This window comes from Erpetoichthys calabaricus, chromosome 4 (genome assembly GCF_900747795.2).
Source record: "Erpetoichthys calabaricus chromosome 4, fErpCal1.3, whole genome shotgun sequence".
Classification (NCBI taxonomy): Eukaryota; Metazoa; Chordata; class Cladistia; order Polypteriformes; family Polypteridae; genus Erpetoichthys; species Erpetoichthys calabaricus.
In genome coordinates this window covers 66,691,831-66,717,649 of record NC_041397.2, presented here as the reverse complement: position 1 = coordinate 66,717,649, position 25,819 = coordinate 66,691,831, and the positions used below count along the sequence as shown (strand labels likewise).

Here is a 25,819-nt window from a genome sequence, read left to right as displayed (position 1 = left end):
ATTATTTTACCCCTAGTTTTCAATCTATTATATGCCAACTCCCTTTTAGTTTTTGATAAATCCTTTTATATACTGAATTGAGCACTTCGCTCTACTAATGACCACCTCTTATCTAATAAATCTTTTAGATTTATTCAAGGACAAGGGGCATGTGCCTTTATTTAATATTGTTCTAAAATTTCAAACTTGTTTTCAGCAGCAGTGGACGGCTACAGTCAATAGAAGATGTAAGGACTTTTTATTTGATCAAATTGCAATCTACATTTGGTATTCTTCTTATGTACATTTTAATATCTGCCATAAATTCGCTTTTAGGTACATATGTATTTTATGTATATACTTTTACTTGTGTGAATGAGTACTGAAATAAAATCCCTGAGTCTTTGAATTGGTGCAAGTTTGAAATCAGGAAGTGGGTGGATGTATAGTATATATGTCTGACACCAAACTTACACCATAATCAATACCAGCATATGCATCCTTTTATTTTTCTTTTGCAGTATTTCTACTAATACAATAAACTAAAGGATGTATCTGGTATGGATTTACGGAGATTCATTTTTCTGTTGTACTAAACTCCAATTTCTGGGTGAGGAAGGCAATTGTCTCTTCTGGCTATTGGCAGAGTAACAGAATAACAAATGAACAGAAAGTGTTGAACACCAAAGCACTGGACTTTGCTCCACAGACTTCATAGATTGTTCAATTATTAATTTTATTAAAACTATAGTAGGTTAACACTGCTGAAAATCCATAATAAAATGCAAAATATATATATTAAAACAATACAAAGAATTACCAGCTTCCTACTAATCTAATTGAATTGTCCTCAATGACAGTGATATTTTAGAAACTATAAATCTTATTATGTTTCCTCTACCTAGACTACTCAGTGAAGCACATCGGTGTTTTACACGTAAATCAGTTACTTGATAAACATGTGTTAAACGTGTAATTCGCCTGCGTCTCATTCCCACTGCAAAGGCCACTCAATTACCTACAGGCTTCCAAATAGGACTGAACGCTATTAACGCAATGCAGGCAATGCAGATTTTGGCTTTTGTGGGGTGTGTGGGTGGTCTTGGTGCTATCTTGGCCTCAACCATCTCTGATGAATGGAAAACAACAAGCCGAGCTTCTTCTGTAATTACAGCGACGTGGGTGTTTCAGGGCCTCTGGAGGAGCTGCGCTGGCAATGCTTTGGGGGCTGTACACTGCAGGAGGCATCTGACCATTCTAAAACTGGACAGTGAGTTACATTTTGACTGATAAATATTTTAAAAATGTATAGCATATTAAGATGTTAATGTAATCGTTGCTTGACTGCCTAAAACTATGTGTCAGTGAAGACACCTTCTTACTTACATTGATAGATAGATAGATAGATAGATAGATAGATAGATAGATAGATAGATAGATAGATAGATAGATAGATAGATAGATAGATAGATAGATAGATAGATAGATAGATAGATAGATAGATACTTTATTAATCCCAAGGAGAAATTCACATTTCAGTGTCAAAAAATTAGATTTCAAAGGAATAGAGAAATGTTTTGGTGAAAGTCCTGTGCATACCGTTAGCGATTGACTATTCAAAAGTATTAAATGACCTTAAGGTCCACCCAGTGGTTAGTGCTGCTACCTCATATGGATTGAATTCAAACGCTGGCTTGGGCATGGCCTGTATGGAGATTTCATTTTGTCCACGTGTCTGTGTGAGTTTTTTCAAAATTTATGATTTTTACTTTTACATCCCAAAGGCATGTATGTCAGGTTAGTTGACAATTCATAACTGGGCTGGTAGGAGTGACTGTGGGTGTGCCTTGTCTTGTGCCTAATGGTTCTGGGATAGACACAGATGCCTTATGAACATGCACTGGATATGATGGTAGGAAACTGAGTGGCTGGGTCAGCAATATGAATTAAGTGTTAGTCTATAGATCTGAAAGCATACGTGATATATGATTAAGCAGGCAATCATTTTATTCCCCTGTAATGGCTGCAGAAAGCGTTCCCAAATGAAGGCCCAAAAAACAAACAAAGTGGACGTTTGGATTACAGCTGTGGTTTTACAAATGGAGTTTAGGTTTGTGGCCCTCACTTTCCAGCTAGGCTCCCATGAAACTGCAGGCAATTAAAAAGTGTGGCTTTAATCAAATTAGCATAGGAAGTATCATTAACATTCAATAATAAAAGATACCTTCAACTGGGCCAAAAAACAGCATGTGATTTCACTAACAAAGGTAATTAATAAAATAAAATCTTCCTTTTTTACTTTATACTAGCTGATTACCCAGTGGCTTCGCTCACTGAGTGCAAGGGAAAAAAATAAAATGTAGTTTTTATAAAATAAGTTTGTTAATTGGCAATTTTATTTTTCAACAAATAAAGAGCATTTACAATAATATAGAAATCAATATAAACAACATTATTAACATCATTAACATAAGAGAATATGAAGTAATATATAAGAAGCACATTGCATATAAATATAAATTATTAAACAGTAAAATATTTTGATAAAAGAATTTGAACAACATATAAGAAGCGTATAAATTATTAAACAGTAAAACATTAACATTTAAGAAGTAAAGATACATTGAGTACTACTGCAGTGGTTTCGGGTATACTACATTTTTTGTTTGCCCATTACGTGCATAAATGTATTCATTTTTTAGTGTACCTACCCGAGAACATGCGACATATTACTGACCGTGGGAGAAGCATGCATTTTAAACATGTGTTGAGTTCATCCACTGGTGTCCCTCGTGGAATAACTGGTAATGTTTGACAAAAATCTCCTGCGAGTAAAACAACAGTACCTCCCATTATTTTGGTAGGATCTCTGAGATTTTGCATTTTTCTGTTCAAGGCTTCATAAGCTCTTTTATGTGCCATGCTGCACTCATCCCAAACTATTATCTTTGAATGTTGCAAGACTTTTGCCTTTCCAGAGCCCTTGCGTATGTTGCAAATTGGATTTTCGTCATGAGCGAGGTTTAATGGTAATTGCAATGCCGAATGTGCTGTACGGCCTCCATCTAATAATGTAGAAGCGATTCCCCATGACGCTACAGCCAGAGCTATGTCACCATTTGCTCTCTCGGCAAGAATCAGGTTTATTAAGAATGTTTTTCCTGTTCCTCTGTGGTCATACGTAATTTCCGTTTCAAATGCGAAAAGAATTTTATATATATAGATAACAACCAGTAACGGTGCACTGCATAGTAACGTGCAGTGAATACACTTGACTTGAGTATTCATAGTTTTCATACTGTTTCTCTGCACAATTACCATTCGTTTGTTCAGAAGTTGATGCGCTTGCTGTTTCCTGTGCAGCACTTCTTTTCTCCACCCTAGCGACCCTCTTCTTCTCTTCTTTCGTCGGCATCTTTTCACGTTAAAACTGATCAAGTCAGTGTTTGTGCTGCAATTACTTAGTACGTTTTCTTTAGTTTTTCACTTAAGCTGGCACATAAGTCTTCAATCTGCCTCAAGAATGATTTAAGATATGACGGGGTAGGGGAAGTGATGGTGAAGATGGTAGGGATGAGAACGTTGCCCGTACACATTCGCTGCACAGCCGCCCTGCTGCCCGCTACCGAGAGTTGATTCTACAATAAAATAAAAAGAGAAATAACTTTGGAGGTCAATCATCACCCCAAAAGCAGATAGTAGAGGTCACGTAGTATATGTGTACTAAATTTCAGGTCAATAGGTCAAACGGTTTGCAAGCTACAAGTGATTTAAAATCCTGGACAGACAAACAGACAGCCACGGTAGCATATTATATAAGAAGATGGCGAGATCAAGAAATGGAGATTCAATTAAAGTCAATCTGCATGACATCCCTAGATAGTTTTAATTATTTAATAATTATATAAGGTACTATATTTCCTTACTTTTTTGTTATTTGTTTCTGTTTCCAAGGAGACTGACTGTTGCTAAGATATATATTATGTTTTTTTGCTGTCATGTCCAGGTAAATTGGTACGATACTCGGAAGCTGAACATGACAGGCCCAAAATGGCCCAACGATATGTTTAATGTGTTTCTGCCTTTAATAAAGTACAGGACAACTGTTGTAGAAAACATTTGTGATGACAGCGAGTTGTAATAATTTATTGACTGCAAATTGTTCACATTGTTGCTGTTGTGGATAAATGTGTATTTTGTTTTAGTGAAATTCATTTATTCGATTGTTAGTTTCATTGTTATTCCATGTGTTAATGAGAGTACCTCATGAAGCATGATGTTACAGTTTTTTTTAATAACGGAAAATACAAGATATTAGTGCCATCATTTATTTGGCATTTGCTTGTTATCTCCATGGATATGTTTGTTTTTTTACAGTTATATACAATTTCTTTCTGTGCCAGGAGGTAAGATGGTCTCTCTAAATCTAGCTGTGTTTGCGTTCCATGTGACTGACCTATACACAGTGGAAGACTTGTACCTGTTAAAACAGACTTTGCCCCTTTGTGATCATGTGAATCCATCCTTTCTCTAAGACTGCTTACTCCTGGACAAGGTTACTGTTTACATGGGAGAAACGGTACTGCTGGCCTTCTCACGGAAATCAAAGTTTAACATTTGGGATGTCTGGAAAGCTAAAATTCAAAATAGGGCCTCAGTGTCTCTGGGATTCCTGGCAGGATGACCCTCAGGAGTTTTCCAACCTTTTCCTAGCTCTGGAACTGATAGCTGGGTTTTCCTGTACATTATTACACCTGCCAAGAGGAGGAAAGGCCAGAGAAAAAAAGAGGGAAATAAATAAATACACATTAAGGTCGGAAAGTGGACCAGCCATCCTACCTGGTAGATTAGTATATTGTATTGTCCATTTATTTTTTTTGTCTTTACCCTGAACAATGTACCTATCTGTTTATTATTTTTTTTTATAATAAATCCCTTTCTTTTATATATATATATATATATATATATATATATACAGGGTATATATATATATATATATATATATATATATATATATATATATATGATGTTTTTGACATTACTTTGAGGTCAGAGTCTGCTCAGGAGTGCCCGTCACCAGTCATATTGTTTAAATCATTTTGTGGTTTTTTTTTTTAAACCAGTGCTAGTCTGTACTGTGAAAGAGTTCTTGTAAAAATAGCATTCTAATTTTAATATTTAAAATTCTTTTATTGTGCTTTTTTATCTTTCAAAGTCTGCCTTGTAATTGCATGAATGGTTATTTTATGGACCTTTATGTTCCTTTTATTAGCCTACGACATACCATAGTTTTAAAAAAAAAGTCAGAGAGATTACATATTAATAATAATTAAAAACAGCTGAAATTTCCAGAGATGAAATATCATGAGGGTCACTACGAATCGTGTAATGTATCACCTATTACATCTCTTACATGAATAGGATTTGTCTTAAAATTGCTCTTCTGAACTGTAACAAACAGTTGCTGAAGTCTTACAATATGTAGAGCAATGTAAATGTTGAAGAGAGTATGCAGTTCAGAGTATATAGAGCCCATTCTGATTTATACCACTGTACATTAACATCAAGACAGAATCCACCACTATATCCTTCATATGTAATGCTAAAGTCTCCATCCATCCATTCTCAAAGGAGCTCTGACACCATCCGCCTTGTACCACTGCTTGTCATTTAAAGTTACAACATGGGTGTTTTTTTTTTTTAATTTCTTCATCCACGTACACAGTTCCAATTAGGGTTATCTACTTAAAGTGCATTGTTTGTAATAAGTGCCTCCACATTTTATGTCTTATCACTATGGTGTTACACATTTACTAGAAATGTGGTCATGTGCCGTATTAAACGTGACATCATTGTTGCTATGATATTTAAGCTTGTACCAAACAATGGTCCAAACTTTAAGACCCCTTAAAGAAAGACAACGATAGAATTCTCAGGAAAAATTCTTGTCTTTAACTTCACTTTGCTTTAAATTTCAGTATGGATTTGTGTTGTGGTTTTGGTTAAACTACTTATTTTTTAAGTAAAAAGACGTTTGCTTCTCTCTTCCCTTGGCCATACAGAGTTACAAGTTAGTGAATTTGGACCATTTTTGTCTGATTATTTGTCCAGCTGGATGCACCACTCAGTCTGCAGCTGCATCTTTTCCAATTTCAAAAAACTAAGCAGCTGCTAAGCTCTCAAGAAAGGATTCAGCATAACTAGAATATGTAATAAAATAAAATCCATAGTTCAATTGAGCTAATTTAAAAAAAAGAAGAACAAATCACAAAAGAATTCAGGAAACATTTATTAGACACACAGAATTAAAAAAAATGATAAAGGGGAAGAATGGTGTCTTCTCTGTGTTGTTAAAATCTTGGCTTTCAGATATTAAGCTTCAGTTGCATTATGTGCTTAAAGTTACATTATTCTTCTACTAATAAATTTATGTTTACAAGGTACAAGATACAAGTTACTTTACATTGTATTACATTAAGTTAAGGTTTGAAACTGTTTACACTTTATGCCTTGCTAAGTGCAAGGCTGAATAAATACAGAGTAAGTCTCTATTCAGAATGACAAGAAAATAAGTTAGAATATTCCATTTAAATGTTATCTTGTTGGTGTGTTATAACAGAACCCTTTATTATCTGTTCCACTTAATACATTAATTTAACAGTAACTTACTAGAAATTCTCTTACACTGTCACACACACCATAAAACCAGTTTAGAGATATAGTATCTCTAAATGTTAATTTGGCTTGCATTACTTTCTTCTGTATTGCTATGTTAACCCTAAGTTCCTTTTTGACCTATACTGTTAGCTGAAAGATTTATATTTCAAGGCCGTCTTAACAGTGTCATAGGCCCCCAGGCAAAGTATTGTGCTTGGGCCTCTGTTTTCATAGCAAAATAGAAACATACATAGGCATCAGAAACATCGTGGACACGCATGCTCCTGGGGCCCTGGCCAGAGCCCATTGTGCCCATACGTTAAGATGGCCTTGCAGTATATTTGTGCAGTATATTAATGCATTCCTCTCTTCTCTTTATATATATTCATTCACAATTCAGTAGTTAGGGATGCTACCTCACAGGATGAGGAACTGGTAAAGTAGGTCCGCACTTTGTGTGGATTTTACTGTATGCACTCTGGATTATTGTATTGTCTTAGTACAAGTTAGCGTTCTTGGAAATTACTTGTTAATATACCATATTATGCTTATTCCCTTCAACCAAGACAGACTTAACAAAACAAAAGTAATCTTTCACGCACTGTGGAGTCATGAAATTATTTTACCTATAAGAAAATCCCTACACCGTGACACAAATGACAATTTGAGAAACAAAGTGTAGAATGCCAAGACACAAAACTATTAACAAAAAATTACACAACACAAACATGAAAAGCAGAAAATACTGGAAATTATTATTATTAATAATAAATATAATAACTTTATTTATAGATAACCTTATCATACATTTACATGCAATTCAAGGTGCTTTGAACAGATTAATCAACAACAGCAAATCTATTATTTGGATTATTATAATAAATTAAATACTATGATAATTTCTAATAAATGTAAGTACCTGTATACTAAATACCAAAATTAACCAGGTTTTGTTAAGCAAAATTTAACCACTAAAGTGCAAAACAAACCTTCACTCAAAGTTTTTCTAATTAAAATATTTATACAACCAGATCTAATTAATATACATATAAATATATATATATATATACCGTATATATCTACATTTTCCCTAGGCATATGTACATGGCAAGAAACAGTTTGTTGTTAATGAAAATTAATGAAATTAATCAGGTCAGGTCAGGTTGGGGAGCAGGCACTGGTACAGTGCATTGCTGTACCCACCACACAATGAAAAAGCTCGAGATTCTGGTTGGCAATCCCCCCAGGCAGACAGTCCTAACCTCCGGAAATGACCATCTATCTGCTGTAGCCAGGTGTTACGTGGGCCTTCCTGAGTCAATCATAAAGTTAATGAAAAGATACAAAAACAAATAAAACAGTCCATAGTGGTTTCAACAGATCTAGGATGTAGATGAAGTTTTTGATTCCTGATTGTAATTGTTTGACCAGCTCACATGGAGCAGAGGAAAACTTAAAACTCCTACCATGGGTGATAGGAGAAAAATCTGATGGGCCACAGCTGGAAGACAGAATTGAGCAAACCAGATAGTTAGGTCTTATGGTAATCAGTTTGTGCATCATAAAAATCAGAATGACCTAGGCCAGCTGGTCTCCCACCCTCCATTGGGCACAGTCGATAATAAGGTTTCCAATTCCTCCTCATTTCTTCCAGTACCCCAGGTGACTGCAGAATAGAGGAGAAAAGAGCACAAATTCAACATAAAAGTTAAAAAAAATATCTGCTAGTTAATAAATGGCAAAGAGTAGTACACCAGAGGACACTGATTTAAAGACTGCTGCAATGCCTTGAGGAAAACCCAGTAATAGGACACACTTAAATTAAAAGCAGTGAAAATGAATGCCTGGGTATTAGTGTTAATCTTCTATCTTCTGGCTCTTCTTATGATTCTTGGATATTATATGTGTTTTCTCTTTATGGCTTCTGGTTATGGCCTTGGAGTTTTTAAGGGATAAAATTGTTGAGATTGTGGAATGTGTTAGCTTGCTATGGTTTGCTTTTTAGGCATCCCTTTTTCACGTTATTTTTGATTTCCTTTTTGAAAAATGTTTTGTAGAAAATCTTTAAAATATAAAGAAATATTGTTTTTGTCATTTAGGACCAGGGGGTTTTAAGGTCTTGCAGATCTGTTAAACACCACCACATTAACACGGATATACCCACTCATGTTGCAAACATCCACCATATTCAACTTGCTCTCGTCTGTTCCTGCAAACTTGCTACTAGCGACTTTGGCAAAACTATACTTCTTCTTAGTTTTGTGCCCTATTACTGGCCTGCTGCTGCCCAAAAAGATGCCAACACAAAGGAAACAAGCGTGCAGCGCATATATGAGCTGTTTGTTCATTCAGCCCCTCATGCCCTTGCATTTTCATAGCACATAACACAACCAGCTATGGACCACTGTCAGGAAATAAAGCTTGATAAGTAGTCATGTTTTTAACCCCAAACTCTTAAACATGTCATTGTAAATACCCAGTGCAAAAACCTGCATGGAGAACATAAAGAAAGAAATGAAGCCGTGAGGTGCTTCCACACACCAACCCATTGATTAATGTTTTGTAAATGAATTTATAGAGTGCATGACATTGCACATGTCACTGTTTTGGAATAATCATCATCATTGTTTGTGTTTCTTCTTTCAATATATGATGTTGATGTTATCTTTAAATACTGTCATTTGGTGGATGCACTGTATGACAAAATAATAGGTCAACAGATCCTTACTTGGTGTGATTTTTAAATTATCATCAGTGGTGCTGGTTACCTAAAATATTGTGAAATGCTGTCTCCCTCTTTTGGTCCCTCAGTTAGAGTTTGCCTGAGGCTGCCTCTTTCCATCTACCACCCTCTAACACTGCTGCCACTTTAATCCCCTATAGCTTTTTATACTGCTGGCAGCTCCAATGATCTTTCTCTTGGCCATGTATACAAGAGCTGCATCACAACGTTCACTTGGGGCCAGAGAAGACACCATCTGCACCCACATTGCCCAACTCCATGAGCTGATCCAAGCCAGATTCCTCCCTGAGACTTGTGGCCATATACCAAGGCCAATGGATTTCAGTAGAGCAGCAGGACTTGTAAGTACTGATCATTAAGTGTTTGATCATCTGCTCTCTATCTAGCCCTCTGATTCATAACCATACACATCCTCAGCATGGCTTCTCAAAATGGCTCCACTCCTGATGATGTAATTTCTCTCCCAGGTCTGTATCACCCCACCAGAATATTTGATTTTATAAATGCCATTTCTGTCAAATTAAAAATGCTCACCAAATGCTAAAGTTCATCCACAGAAACACTGACCCTAGCCTCAATAGTGGTTAGCATAGACATGGGCAAAATGCCACAGCTGAAAACTGTTGAAATTGGTTAGGGGCAAATGTCTCACAAATTTTAGGAAGTATTTTTCATGTAGGGAGATGAAGATACTTGGAACAAGTTGCTGATGAGTTTTGTTGAAATCAACAAATTGTTGGAGAGTCGAAACTTAGAAGCAGTAAAATTAATTTGGCTCCTGGATTTTCATGTAGTGCAATATTAATAATTTTAATTTTTGAAGTGAGTAAGTCACTTGGGTCTGTCAACAGTAACAGAGAAACATTCTGACCATATGTGTTTTCAAATCATACACATCAAAGTACAGTAATTTGTTTGCTCTTTCAACTATCTTTTCACTTTGCTCAGAGTAGACTGTGTTAATCAAGGACAAAGATGTCGATGTGTGGCACAGAAATATTGTCCCAAGTCAACTGTAGTTTGCCCATGGTTATTACAGATTAGCTGAATAAAGAAATTCTGATCCAAGTGCTTCATCCCGTCTCAACCCACAGGCGCTCTACTGGATTGAAACCTTAAAATCTGTATGGCCACTGGAATTCATTGTCAGGCTCTTGTGATCATTTCCAAACTTTTCCTGAAAAAGAATATTTATTGTATGCATAAAACTCTGGAAGCATAATTATGATTTAATTATAATTATAATTTTTAAATAAATACCCTGTGACATCCACTGTTTTATCTGCTTGTATTAAAGTAGTTTGCTATACAAACACAATACCACCATCTCCCTGTATTAAGGATACTCGGCAGGATGAAGCAGTGCACAGTTGGAGGTTTTGCCAAATCCCGATCTTCCATCAACCACAATCACCAGGAATAAGAATTGATTAGGCCAGGCGATGTTTTAACACTCCTACAGGATTTGTGCTCTTAAACTCACTGTGAGCAACTCTGTTGACACTTAGCTGTCGTGTCTCATCCATGACAATGTACAAGGAGTTGTGCAATCTGATTTACTGGCACCATTGTAGCAAGTAGCTAGTAGCTGATTGACTCAGGCTATTCTATACACGTCAATATTCATTAACTCCTGCTTTCTAAAGTCTGACAATTAGACAACTAATCTCGATGAACTAAAAGACACAATACTGCATGAAAATCACAACACAGCCATTGTTCTTAATACACTAAAGCTGAAGATTTTGGCACCTATTAATAGTCATCTATTTTGATTTAGCTTGCACAAATTCAAATTATTTTTTTTACTAGCACTGTGGTAACTGCCTTTTGCTGATGACATTATGTTGTGTAGCACCAGAAAAGAGGAAGGGGAGAGGACCTTGGAAGAATGGAGAAGAGTTTTGGAAGATAGAGGATTGAAGATAAAAAGAAAGAAGACAAAATATATGAGGGTTAATGATGATCAGGATTCAGAGGTTAGCCTACAAGGAGAGCTATTGAAAAGAGTGGTTAAGCTTATGAACCTAGGATGATCGGTAGCCCAAGATGGAGAACTGGATGCAGAGATCACCCACAATCTGCAATGGCATACTGTATGGAGCTGAGACATGAGCAGTAAAGGGAGCGCAGGAGAAGAAGTTGGATGTGGTAGAAATGAGAATGTTGAAATGGATGTGTGGAGTTATAAAGAAAAACAGAACAAGAAATTAGACAATCAGAGGTGCAACAATAGTAGAAGAGATATCTAAGAAAATACAGGAAAGCAGGTTGAAGTGGTATAGGCACTGAAGAGGAGACAATAAATATCTGGGCAAAAGAGTGATGGAAATGAAAGTACAAGGGAAGAGAAAGCAGGAGAGGATTGAAATGGAAGTGGATAGATAAAGTAAAAGAAGATTCAAAGGAAAACGGTATGAGTGTGATGGAGATACAGGAGCAAGCTATATGGATAAGGCCCCACATAGAAGTGGGAGAAAATGAAAACGAAGAAGCACTAAACATGTTGCAGAATCACTTAATCTAAAGACCCAACCAGAAAACAGCTAATAGCACAAAACACTGACCCTAATAATAACTTTAGAGTAGAAGCTAAGACGGTGTCCATATTGTTTGTTGCGCTCTGTTGATCTTAAGTACCTTCCTAATTTGCTTATTTTGCAGTTTGCCCAAAGGCACCCCAGTCCTAAAATAAAAAAAAGCAAAACAAACAGGAGTATGTCATTCTAAAAATATTTTTAAAATATTTGGTTTAAAAAAATAAAGAAACAAAAAGCTAGCCAATAGGTGTTAAAGAGGTTAAACAAATTGATAGAATATGCCCATTTAAGTAGATATCAGATCAGAGGATTCTCAAAAATAACTCTAGGTCTTCTTCATATTGGAAAATAGCTGCATGGACATCACACACTGACACATGTGGGCACGATTAACACAGGAAAACCAGCTTGGAAACTGGAAAACAATCACAGCCAGTCAGTCACAACAAAAGAACATAAAATAAACTGTAATAATTAAAAATAGACCAAAAAGTAGAGTGCTGGGGCTCCTGTTTTAATAGCAAATCAGAAACATACATAGACATCAGAAACATTGTGAGCCCCCTAGGCAGAGCCCATATGCCTATACTGTACTTGTCCTGCCTCCTTTTACTGCCCATGTCTCAGCACCATACATCACTGCTGGTCTTATCACTGTCTTAAAAACCTCATCTATAACCTTCACCTTAATTCTTCAACCACATGATACTCCTGATATACCTTCTTCCTATAGTTCCATCCACACTGCACTCTGTAGATTTTCTCCACATCTACATCTACATCTAACCTTGATCGTAGATATTTAAATTTTAATGTATCCCCTATTTTCAATAGTTCTTTCTGCAGGCTAACATCTTAATCCTGATCATTATTAATCTCATATATTCTGTCTCTTTCCTAGTATTTTTTCTAGTAAATAAACACTGTACAGGTAACTATTTTAAAAATGATTTTCTTAGCTGGTCTTTTGTACAGCACAATAGTATCAATATATCATAATCCTGGAAAGGAGTGAGGAAAAATAGTTCTTGGTGTTCACAACCAAGTTTATTTTATGGCTTGACTACATTTAGTTGAGCTCTGCAGACACCCTAAGAAATATTCATAAACAGCTCCTGTTATAAAATGTAAATAAACCAAATAGGAACAAAAGTGTAAAGTGGTGTATTTAAATAAATTGCATTTTCAACACATTATGTCTTGAGTAGATGCAGTTTGTCACTACTGCAGAACTAAAGAAAATATCTCATAAATTACAAATTGTGAAAAAATATTTCTTAAGCACTGACAACTGAGAGCCAGTAGATGGCAGAAGAGGAAAGAGCTGCGAGCTTTTAGTTCTGCTGGCATGATGAACGTGGCTAGCTAAGGGTGATGGGACACAATTAGTTGTAATGTATAAATTATAGAATTGTAGAACTTTAAAAGTTTTCTCATTTTTATAAAGGATTTCATAAAGTGAGTTAATACTCATTTTAGCCTGTCAGTGTGGTAAAGGATAAATCACAAGAATGAAGTTTAAGATTTTGTTAAGAAAAAAATACTTTCATTGCCACAAAAAGAAAGAAGTATTAACATACAGCAAAGAAGATTAAGATTCAACTGAACAATAGTACTTCATTAATTGATTAATATTGTTCTTTGGCAGAATATCCAAAGTTATTCACAATATCATTTTAGAGTATATACATTTTTTAAGGGAAATACAGACATCTACAATTAAACTAACTTCAGAAGTTTAGTGTATATCTATTGAAAATCCATCCATCCATCCATTATTCAACCTGCTATATCCTACCTACAGGGTCATGGGGGTCTGCTGGAGCCTATCCCAGCTAACACAGGGCGCAATCTATTGAAAATAAAAGAAAATTTTAGCTTTCCATGCAATCCCATTGTTTTTATTTACTGTGCCAGGATAAAATAACCTTTACTCAGATTTGTGAGTAAACCAGTCATGTGTTTATTTCCGCATCATTTCTAAATTGTGTTTGATTTGATATGTGTGTGGCCATGAGTCATATGGTAAGATCAAATCTTCTCATGCAGTTGATTTTAAGTCATATTACGTCTTCATTCCTTTCACTTTGCCGTGAAGTAGGTGACTGTATCTGTGTAACTGTACCCCAAAATAGCTCTTAACTCATCTGTAGCACTTCAGAAACATTGTTACAGTGAACAAAATGGTAATAATAATAACAATAATAATAATAGTAATAATAATAATAAAAATATTCATTTTGAGCTTTTTTTACTTCTCAAGCTGCTGTGAAATCAGATGCCTGGAAGAAGATGAAATATGAGGTACCATGTAACTGAATGTTTGAATTTTTAATATGTACTATGATATATAAATTTCACAGTAACATTGAAACCTTTGCTGTGATGGAAAAATGAGCTTATCAGTGAGAGAAATGACAGAAGTTCAGTATTGGATTTCTTGGAGAGGTATAACTACTCAGTGAAAATCAAAAACCACTTTGTCATTTCTTAATATTGATTTGTGTCTGTTTTAAAAATGACAGTTAAATATATTTGTTACCGATGCTTTAAAATGTGTGATATGCGAAAAAAACATCCATCTGTTTTAATATGTTACAATAAGGACCCGATCAAACTTACAGATACATTTAGAATCCTGTTTCTAACTAAATCTCTGCTTTGCATTTCACTTTATACTTTTTCATTCGGTGAACATTCTGATCTATTCTTCTTCCAAAGCTCCTTTTTACCTTTACAAAGTTGAGAGAAGCTGGCATCTATTGTGGCAGCATGAAGCAGAAGGGAAGACCTTAACTAACATTAATTTAATTTTTTAAGAAACTAAACTGCTTGAGAATACACACATAAAATGTGAAGACTCCATATTGAGTGAGAATGAGCTAAGAAGCTAGTCTGGGTCTTGGGGCCTGTCCTACCTGAGTGCTAACCACTGCACCACTACTTGATTTCTTGAAATTGGAACTGATATAATTTTAGTGTTTTGAGTAACTAAACTAAAGTAACTAAATAAAAACAAAAACCTACAGCTACGATTACAACTGATGGATCACAGCAGCAAGAAATACACTCCTGGAGAAAATAAACTTTCTTAAAAGATAAAACAATTATAGCATTGTAGGACATCCTGACATTACCAATTTTGCTATATCTGGGTCACAAGCCACTGCCAGACGCTCTTAATATCTGCTTCCCCTTGACTGGTCCTCCCTTTGGAATACAGCCTCTGTGCCCCATCTGACATAATGATCAACCATCCAGTGACACTCCAGAGATGGCTGAGACACAAATGACCATATCTCAGTAATGGGTAAATTGAATGGGCATGATTTTGCTCCAGTAGCCAACCCAAAAGGCTGGGCTTATGTGCACCAAAGAAAGCAATGGCAAGACGTCTATTGCTTCCTTTAAAGACCCAAATATTTGCTTCCTCTATCAGCTCACTGCTGTCAACCTGGTTGTAACTTCTGCTCCATAACAGAGATCTCATTGCTCATAGGGTGTAGCCTTAACAAAGGAAAAAGCAATTCCTTCTGCTCCAAAGGGTGACCAGTAGTGAACTTGAAAAATGGAAGACTCTCCATAAAAGGAGTTAGATGAGGGATACCATTAAAACAGCTGTTTCCTTAGCAGAAATTGACTGCACATAAAAGCCATCCACTCACCTTGCTAGTGATGGGAGCTGACTGATCACCAGTTGACTAAGCAGGCAAAGCTTTTCTAGCAAAACAAAAATTTTAAGTCTCTTCCTTTCAAAGACCCTAGTGTACATTGGGGAAAGGATATGTCACTTAATATTTCACAAAAGGAGTGGAAGGGAGCCATGCACAGAATACACTCGAGCTCCATATATGCAAAGCATTCAGTCATTCAACGTTGAATCTTCTATCAAGCACAATTATCTCTTTTAAAATTACCATATAAACTCACGTATAAGTTGAGTCTTGAAACCCGAAAAATTTATCATAAAATCAGACCCCGACTTACATGCTCGTTCAAAAATGTGGCACTTACATTTTTTTTTACATCTTCTTGCCTCCCCCAATCTCGCACCAGTTTCTCAGACGCATCGAATTTTGTTGCAGCAGCGCAGGTACCAATTTCTTTTGCTACTTCAACGACTTTTAATTGTAAACCAGCTTCATATTTTCTTCTGACTGAACTCTCTATCGTAGATAAGGGATGCTCTTACGATAAAGGTGTATGAGGGTGTGAGATACAGAAAACACTAAACAGTGCAAACGTCGCTTTGGAATAGTTCGGGTATTACCGTGTGGTCACGGAGGCACAATGCATAGGAAAAAAAGGCAGTGTGCTCCGTGGTTACTCTCTCAGGTGGGTCTTAGCATATCATAATCTCTTGGACCAATAGCGTGAGTTTTCCGCATTCGACTTGTACAGCCGACATTATAAAATACCAGAAATTATACGGTAAAATCAAGCCCTGACTTATCTGCGGGAGAACTTAAACACGAGTATATACAGTATCCAAAATGTTTCCAGAGCAAGATTCAACCTGTAAACGTGGCAATCAAGCTCCAGCCTCACTGAGCCACAAGTTCTGGGCGTGCATCAAATTAACAACATTTTGGACCAAAATCTTTGCATGCCTATCAGACAGCCTTGGTGTCACACCGAACCCATTGGTGCACTCCTAGGTGGGCTTAAAGTGGAGAAAGACAAACACCTTTACTGCAGTACTAGTGCGTAGACTCATTTTATTCAACTGGAAGAATCCCACCTTACCACTTTTAAGTCAGTGGGTAACTGATGTTCTATACAACTTGCGATTGGAAAAAATCAAATTCTCATTTAAAGGATCTGTTCAAAAATTTTTATAAATATGACAGGATCAAATTAGAGTAAGTTTCCATTTTGGGGAAAAGGATGGTCTTCCTTTCTTGTTGCTTTTATAGAGTAGCTTTGGCTGCTGACTCTCCTCTCTCCTTCTCTTGGGTGGGGGTTGAATTTTGCTTCCCTTTCTTAAGTTTGACTTGATTGTATGAAATGTTATCTGTTTCTAATTAAAATCAATAAAGAAAAAAAAAACCTTGCTAGCAACCAAGGGCACTGTGTATAAATTGCAGTACCACCCTAAAACCAGAAGGAGCAACCAAGGTGATGAAGAAAAGTCGGCCAGGAAAGGAACAAAACAATGCCTACAGTATGTCAGAATGATAAGTACACCTGCTTTGATCATTTGAACTATTTATATATGTACTTGCATATTTACATCTTCTGTTATCCTTATGTTATCAATATATTTTGTTTATTGTAACAGGCATGTTTGGGTTATTTGTGGAAAATAAGTCTGTTGCCATGACAAACAACAACAGAGAAAGTGAAAGTGCTTAATGTAGATTTTTCACTGATTTATGAACCCCGTTCACAGATCTATTTATATTTCTGGTATCCTGGCTGGAAAGTGAAACAGAGACCCCTCACTCAATGTACATTAATTTGGTGTCTTGTTATGTGTTCTAATTAGGTGTTGACATTGGCAAAGGCAAAATTAATAATGAACTAACTGAGTGTTCAGATGAACCCTTTCCTACAACACTGAAGTTTTTGTAGAAAAGTACATAATTTATACACGAGGAAAACAATAACTTTCAAGCAGGGTTTAAGGAAGGAAAATGGTGATTGTATTGTGATTGAGGTACCAGTCCATCCAAGGGTAAACTCAATCCATTATTACTTGCACACATCTAAATTCACAATTAACAAGTAAAGGAAAGTATATGAAAGAAAATCTGTGTATCCAAATAAAGCGTAATCTGCATGAAAAGTAGCAAAATCATTTTGAAATATAATTAAAAGGAGTGATAATTATATTCTAAAAATTAAAGAATAACTTCAGTATTTTTCCAAGTCAAAGTTATTTCTTCGCAATTGTGATATATATTAATTTGTCACATAAACAAAAGTTTTAAAGTAAAAAATTCTTTTTCTAAATTTGAAAAATATGTACTCTGTTCTTGTGCTTTAAAAATAGAAGTGATGGGTCCAGGGTCCAGACATGAAAATGACAACATAAGTCCATTACAATAAGTCAACAAAAAAGGTTTTTGTTTGTTATTTTTCCTTATGGTACTTGGGTATGAAGGAATATATTAAGTAGAAATGGATTCATTGGTTCATTACTATTGTGGCTAGGTGCAGGGACGACAGCTCAGGACCGTGCCAACTGGGTTGTCCCTTTTATTCATCTGAAGTCAAGAAAACAAAAGAAAAAAGAACTGAAATAGCACTTGCTGGTGCAAGCCCCTTCAATGGGAAATCAAACAAAGGTAGAATGGAGTTTTCATCAATCTTAGCAGAGCTCCTACTTGCGGATTGTTCTGGCAAAAAGTGACGCCTCCCTCCAGGACACCTAGAATTTTATGGTGGTAGGACCAGAATGGGCGGGGCTAAACGCCTTCACTGGGCGGCTTCTCTGCACTATGGGAAAAGAAAGAGATAACAGTGTTTTCAGCGGCGCACCCTCTCGACCTTGGCAGGTTATTACATACCTCAATGGAGCCTGCGAGGAGCTCCTCCAACATGCATGCGTGACACTATGTTAGAATTTTTATTGTGTACCCAATATAATATATGTAGTTCACAGCTTTTTAGTCATCCATAAAACCAATTTCCTCTAAATTCTTATTTAGGCTATGCTGTTTTAACTCTGTGCCTCCCTACACCATTAAAAATAAGTAAAATAAAATGTACTTCCAAGTTCTTCATAGATAAAGAAGGGCACCGATTTAGTTACATTATTTATTTAGTTAGTTAGTATTTCACTATTTCCCTCTTCATATTTGCTCCCAGTTAAAATACTTGTGGGACTGGCTGTGTCTCTTGTGACCCTAAACTGCGTTTATAATGGATTGATGGATTTTTCAGTTACCCCTTCATCATTTTTTCTTGAGTTGAATTGCTGTTTTCATGCCCTTTTTGTACATTAGGCAATCTGGACGAGAACAGACCGTTCAGCCCAACAACGCTCATCAGTCTTGTAGACTTACTTCTTCAAGTTGAGTTTTGAAGGTCCCCAAAGTTCTACTGTCTACCACACTACTTGGTTTTAATACCATGTGTTTGTGGTCCTCTGTGTGAAGAAAAATGTCCTAATGTTTCTGTGAAGTTTACCCTTAACAAGTTTGCAACTGTTTTCCTGTGTTCTTCATTAACTCGTTGTAAAATAACAGTCTCTGTAATTCCCTTCATAATTTTAAACACTTCAATCATGTCACTTCTTAATCTTCTTTTGCATAAACTGTATAGACTCAGCTCTTTTAATCTTTCCTCATAACTCATCCCCTGTAGCCCTGGAATCAGCCTAGTCGCTCTCCACTGGACTTTTTCAAGCGCTGCTGTCTTTTTTACAGCCAAGTTTATACTAACTGCACTAACATTTCGAATTCAATGTCATACACTCATTTCATGCATATAATTTTGAAATTCTGTATATACATTTGTGTACATTAGGAATTGTTGTTCATATCCATGTATTTTTTTAAATGTTACTTAAGAATTCAGGCCCCTGCTCTAGCTAATTTATGTTGCCTACATCATTTTATATGAATATGTTTAAAGTCGATTAAACCTGCATAATTAATTACGTTTGACCATAGATTTTCATACAGTGACAGTGATAAAAATATATATGATGCATATGCATTAGAATAATTTTGATAAGTGCTGTTAATAAAATGGTTAAAATGTTATGGCATAATGTATATGGAAAACTGAGTTATGCCATTTAATTGACATAACTTAAAATAATACACCATTCTTAAGCATACTTAGCCTAACTCAACATCACAAGAAACCCAGCAGCTCTGACTTCAAGGCAGAAACCAACCTTGAATGGGGTGACGGTCTACTGAAAAACCTACCATGTTACACACCCTCACAGGGCCAATTTGGAAAACCAACACAGACATGGCGAGAATGTGCAAACTTCACATAGACAGCATCTGGGCACGTGATTATGATTTGAACTCAGGTTGGTGGATTCTTAAGGCAGTAGAGCTACCCGTTTAAGGGCCATTGGACCAATACTGTCATGCAGTATTGAGTACAGAGTGCAGTGAAATTCTTATTTTCTAGTATACTAGTAAGCCCGCGATTCGCCAGCGAATCGGATATCCAAGAATGGCAATCAGTTTCTGTTCCATCCGATATCTGGATGGATGACATATCATGGAGGGTGGGTGCGTCTGGGGTAATGTCATTTAATTACATACGCATATCTGTAGTAAAGCGGTCTCGTTTTGTGGAGATGTGATTCCGTTGCCTTTGCTGACACCGACCTTTGGCAGAGTGGAGCACAGCAAGTTCAGCCCTGCGCCCTGCGTCCATATCCGGTTTACACCGTGTAGTTTGGACGTCTGGGGATTCCGTACTGTAATACTGTAATGTGATTCACATATGCGCTGAATCCTCTCGGTTTTGTTTTCTCTGTGGCGGGCTCGTTGCAGTGCGGCAGTGCGAGTGCGCCTCGACGCGCCCCGCGCCCAGCGCCCTGCGTCCATATCCGGTTTACAACCTTTTTTGTTTTCTCTGTGGCGGGCTCATAGCAGTGCGGCAGTGCGCGTGCAGCTCGATGCGCTGCAGTGTGGCAGTGCGCGTGCGCCTCGTGCGCCCTGCACCCAGCGCCCTGCATCCATATCCGGTTTACAATCCATATCCGGTTTACAACCTTTTTTGTTTTCTCTGTGGTGGGCTCTAGCAGTGCGCATGCGCCTCAATGCGCTGCAATGTGGCAGTGCACGTGCTCCTCGTGCGCCCAGCGCCCTGCATCCATATCCGGTTTACAACCTTTGGTTAGTAAGATGGATGTGCTAATCAACATACAACACATTGCCACTCTCCAGTGCCATGACTAGCGAGTATATAAAATTTCTGTTTTACTTGCTTGAAAAATTTCAGAATGTATTTGTCATAACCTATGACTGCATTCAGGTTAGCAACTTTACCGAAGGAAACCTGACCACCTTTCCAAACATTATAGGAATGAGAATTCTTTTGCAAAGTGGAAAATAATTGCATATTTGTAGTTGTTTTTAATATCATTCTAAATATGTAATCTAGTGAGTTGTACCATACTTACAATCACTTGTTTTTTTAAGTTGATTTTGACATTTTTGGAGTGCCTTCTTAGCTTCCTTTCTATTGAAGACAAAGGTCCTCAAAGATAGAAAGCTTTGTTAATTTTGGGTGGCACTAATAACTTAGTAATGTGGACAGATAGTTTACTCCATTTTCTAAAGCTGTGGTCTCAGAGTGCACGATGTTATGGGATTGTGGTTGAAGGTACCCTGTAAGTCTATGCATTGCTACTTCAAATCTCAATTCCTTCCTTGGCTCATCCTACTATCCAATTAAGCTAAGCACAGGATCATCATATCAATATTTTTTTAAATATTTGATTATAAAATGAGAGTAGACTAAGGGCACCCTGAGATTACAATGTAAGGAGTCCACAGGCCTGTAGAAATGACCTGTGACCCTTTTTTTCTTTTCTCATATGAGATGGCATAAACATCAAGGGTAAAGTATAAAATGGACCCAACAATAGAAACCCACTGAGCTGTAAAAGCACTGACAGACTGAAAGGTGAGCAAGAGATCACAACGAAAAAAAAAAATTAGGTGGCCCTTGTTGAGCAGCGGACTGAATCTCATTATTCTTTTTTAGATTTGTGTTCATCTTACGTTTTGCACAAATACTTGGACAAACATTTGAATATAAACTTATTTTTTTATAGGCTATATCTGTCAATCCATTTTCTGAATTTGTTTTTTTGCATTACAATTTATTTTTATTTAGCACTCTCCATGGAGTTGCTTGCACAAGTTTCGCACTATAAAGCAGTTACAGAGTTATGGAGAGCCGAGGCACATCTTTGGGAATTTGTTAGGAACCCTGACTAGAGGGAGAAAAGCACACACCGAGAGGTGAGCAGGCTGGTATATAACTTACAGCTCTTCTGTTGAACCTGCATGTTAGCCAGAAGAGATAAGAAGAATAAAGAGAATGAATGAATGAAAGGCATCTTCCTGCTCATATTTTTCATCCTCCTTCTTCTTCCTCTGGCCTTTCCTCTCACCAGTCTTCAGTTCTTCTTTGAGCTTTACATTCATCTGTAGAATGACTGGATGGAGATTTTAAGCCCTCACCAGGAGTCATCAGCAGGGCTAGAGCCCTAGGGCTGTTTACTGGAGATCCTTCTAGCTCTCCAGATGGCTTTACTGTGTTGAACCCCCACTTCCTAACACAATTCACCAGTCCATTATAATGGGTGGCTGGGAGCCATGTGTAGAATAATTGGTCTACCTGCTGCCACCCATCTGGTGGATGCACTTTTTCTCCATTACACAAGTCCACCACTATCCTTCCATCAACTATCAATTGTTTCTGGAGTGACTAAATCTAAAATCTATTACCCAATTTAAAGGCTTACCCCTTCTATTGATTGTGATATATTACTATATATATATATATTACTAATATTACTAATATTATTAATATTATATATTACTAATATTAATATTATGATATATTACTACATGCATTTTCAAAAGTGCTATATTCAACATGAGAGGATGAACCTGCTTAATCAAATTTAAGAACAGTGGGTAAGAGGACCCTATTTCTAAAATATATCTGTATGAGTGTATGTGTCTGGGATATTGACAAACAACAGGAAAATGGCAGTACTGAGTTTATACTGAATAATTTATATTTTAGTTTATTAATCTGAATACAATATGAGATCATATGGTGCTATATTCCTAATTTAATATTTTCTTGTATTTTACAAAATAAGTGAAAACAGGCATGATTTTTCTCAGTACCTTTTTATTTTGAAAATGACTTTTTCCTTTTGTAGAGAAACTGTAAAATGAGTACCCCTTGAAACAGAGATGGTGCTTTCTTTTTGGGGTTACACATTGCTTCTCTTTACTCATTACTGCTGGAGTGTGTGGGACATGGAAATACAAGAAAGAAATTCACAGAGAGGTAAAAAAACTATTGGTCAGCACTTGGTGATGCAAATGGACAAATGAGCCCCTCCTATTTTATTAATAACCTGTATGGGAAGTTTTAACCAGGGAGTGAATTACAAGGGAGAAGGAATTTTCCTCTGACTTTCAGTTGGACTGTTGTGGATTTGTGCTGCTTTTCAGACAATAGGAGTTAAATGTACTTCTGAATTTCTGAGGGCTGAGAAGGAAAATTTTATATTACTAGAACAAACTAAAGCCTTCATTCTTTATGCTCAGGGAACTTTAAATATAATCTACATACAGAATGGCAAACATGGGCATTGAGATTTTAGCCTTCATCTTGACAATTTCTGGTTGGATCCTCATCTCTTCCACATTGCCTATTGACTATTGGAAAGTCTCTTCCATTGATGGCACAGTAATTACCACTGCCACTTTCTGGTCCAACCTCTGGAAAACTTGTGTTACTGATTCTACTGGAGTCTCCAACTGTAAGGACTTCCCATCTATGCTGGCTCTTGAAGGTCTGAGATCATTTTTAAATGTTTGCACTTTTTATACTGTGTGCTTAGATAGATAGATAGATAGATAGATAGATAGATAGATAGATAGATAGATAGATAGATAGATAGATAGATAGATAGATAGATAGATAGATAGATAGATAGATAGATAGATAGATAGATAGATAGATAGAATTTTTCTGCTTGCTAAAATAGCTAAATATGCAGAATTTGGTTGTTCTGAAACATATTTATTAATATTTTAAAGATAATTGTGTTACTAATTGTACTGGAGTCTCCATCCGTAAAGACTTCCCATCTGTGCTGGCTATTGGAGGTCTGAGTTCCTTTTTAAATGTTTGCCCTTTAGATAGATAGATAGATAGATAGATAGATAGATAGATAGATAGATAGATAGATAGATAGATAGATAGATAGATAGATAGATAGATAGATAGATAGATAGATAGATAGATAGATAGATAGATAGATAGATAGATAGATAGATAGATAGATAAAAAGGAAGTGTCATCAGAATTTTTCTGCTTGCTAAAATAGCTAAATACACAGAATTTGGTAGTTCTGAAACATTATTACTAATATTTTAAAGATAATATGAACCTAGAAGCATTCAGATCAATTATATCATATAATTTCACATACATTTTAGGAATTTTTCAGTCAAAAATGCCTAACAGAGCTCCCAGATGATCTTCTTAAAAAGTACTTGCTAGTTGTTTTCAGATTCGTATGCCCGAGTGAAACAGTCCCGTTTGAAATAGCTGTCTCCTGCTGGCCAGGTCTGTGAGCAGGGTGGAGTTAAGATTCAAGGACACACAAGGTTCTTACAAGAAAAAAAACAGAGAGAAAAGTCTGAGAGTTCATATAATAGTGGAACTATATAAACACCATTGATAGCTTTATAAGTAAACGCTAGCCAGCTGTCTACAGCCAACACACACTTGAAGGCATTTTTGTTTTTTGGAATAACAGAAATATAGGGATTTGTTCAAGGAAAATGTGACTGATATTTCACTCATCTTGTAAATACCTGTAATCCAATTCAGGGTCAAGGCCAGTCAGAGGGGTACCAGTAAAACAGAAACTTTGTAATATTCGCACTAACATTTAGCATATTGTGTTTAGATTACTGGAATGAGTACATTTCATAGAAAATGCAGTTTGGTCAAAATAGTTCATATTTGTAGTAGATGTGATATTTAATTCTAAAGTTAATTAAAATCACACTCAGTGGAAGTATGTGTGTTTTCAGCAAAGAACTATTGAATGGCAGAAAGTTCCTGTCCTTTACGGTTAGGATGGTGCTTAAAAGGTCAAATGCCCAATTGTTTATTAAATTGTTCGATATAATGGAGTGGAGATTTTAACTCTAAGAATCCCGTTTCCATCCATCCATCTATTTTCATTACCTGCTTATTCAGTGCAAGGTCGAGGCGAAGCTGGAGCCTATCCCAGCAATCACTGAGTGTTAAATACAGCATAGTTGAGCCCCAGTCCTCCTTATTTGTTACTAAATGGTCACTTTGTTATTTTTATTTCTGTGCTATTTTTGGTAGTGAATATTCCTGTATATGGGTGGACCCCACATGAGTGTACCTCAAAGATCTGCTGCTTCACTGAATAATTCAAATTCTGTTGCTCCCTGCCACTTTTCACTTGTGTTCATGGACTTAAACATATTAATAAATGATCAGCTGTTTTCCTGTTGATGTCTTGTATAATCTCTGAGCTTTGAACAAGACTTTTTTTCGTTCAATAAGTGAAATGATAACTTTTTGTTTTATTGAGTAAGTGAATGCATATAATTGTTGAGTGAGGCAGAATAACTTTGAAAAAAGCTCAACTTCAGTATGACTGTTGCCAGCTTTTTGGTTTCATTTGTTTTTTCACACAAGCATTTCAGTCTTCCACTGTTCACAGGTAGATGGACATTTCTTTTAAAATAATTGTGCACAGTATGTATACAATTTCAGCTCTTGCCACTAATGCTGTTAATAAATTAAGCCGACAAGAACATTTTCAGTGTTATTATTTATTGTACATTTGACTGGCACAATAATCTGGTCTGACCTATAACATCACAATACTATCTGACTGTTTATGTGGATTTTTTATAATTGGATACAAGGAGCTCAAGTGAGCTGCTCAGAGTAACACAGTGAGCCTTCGGGATTAAAGTCCATTGCCTTGGCCACTACTACACACCCCCTGCCTAGTGGGGGCATCTGCTGGCTTGAGACACATACATATATAATATACAGCAGACAAAATGGCAACTGCTTAAATGCAATAACTCACATCTTAGCAGTGTTAGTGTTTTTATTTTTTTTTTTTAAGTTTAATAGTTCCTTCAACTGCAAAGTACTTATTTTACTA

At 36.3% G+C, this 25,819-nt stretch overlaps 1 protein-coding gene across 2 annotated transcripts in view; it reads left to right on the top strand.

The window, feature by feature from the left end:
• The first annotated feature begins 962 nt into the window (after nt 1–962).
• The window catches only part of LOC114651332 (claudin-10-like), a 46,297-nt gene continuing 21,440 nt past the window's right edge, over nt 963–25,819 (top strand). Inside the window, exon 1 of one of the 2 annotated variants that reach the window (XM_051926795.1) lies at nt 963–1,249. In XM_051926795.1, coding sequence (XP_051782755.1) covers nt 1,036–1,249 — 214 coding nt within the window. In that variant the 5' untranslated portion in view covers nt 963–1,035. Of the gene's footprint in view, nt 1,250–23,046; nt 23,444–25,819 lie in introns of those variants that run through there. The other variant, XM_028801259.2, reaches the window with a different exon arrangement.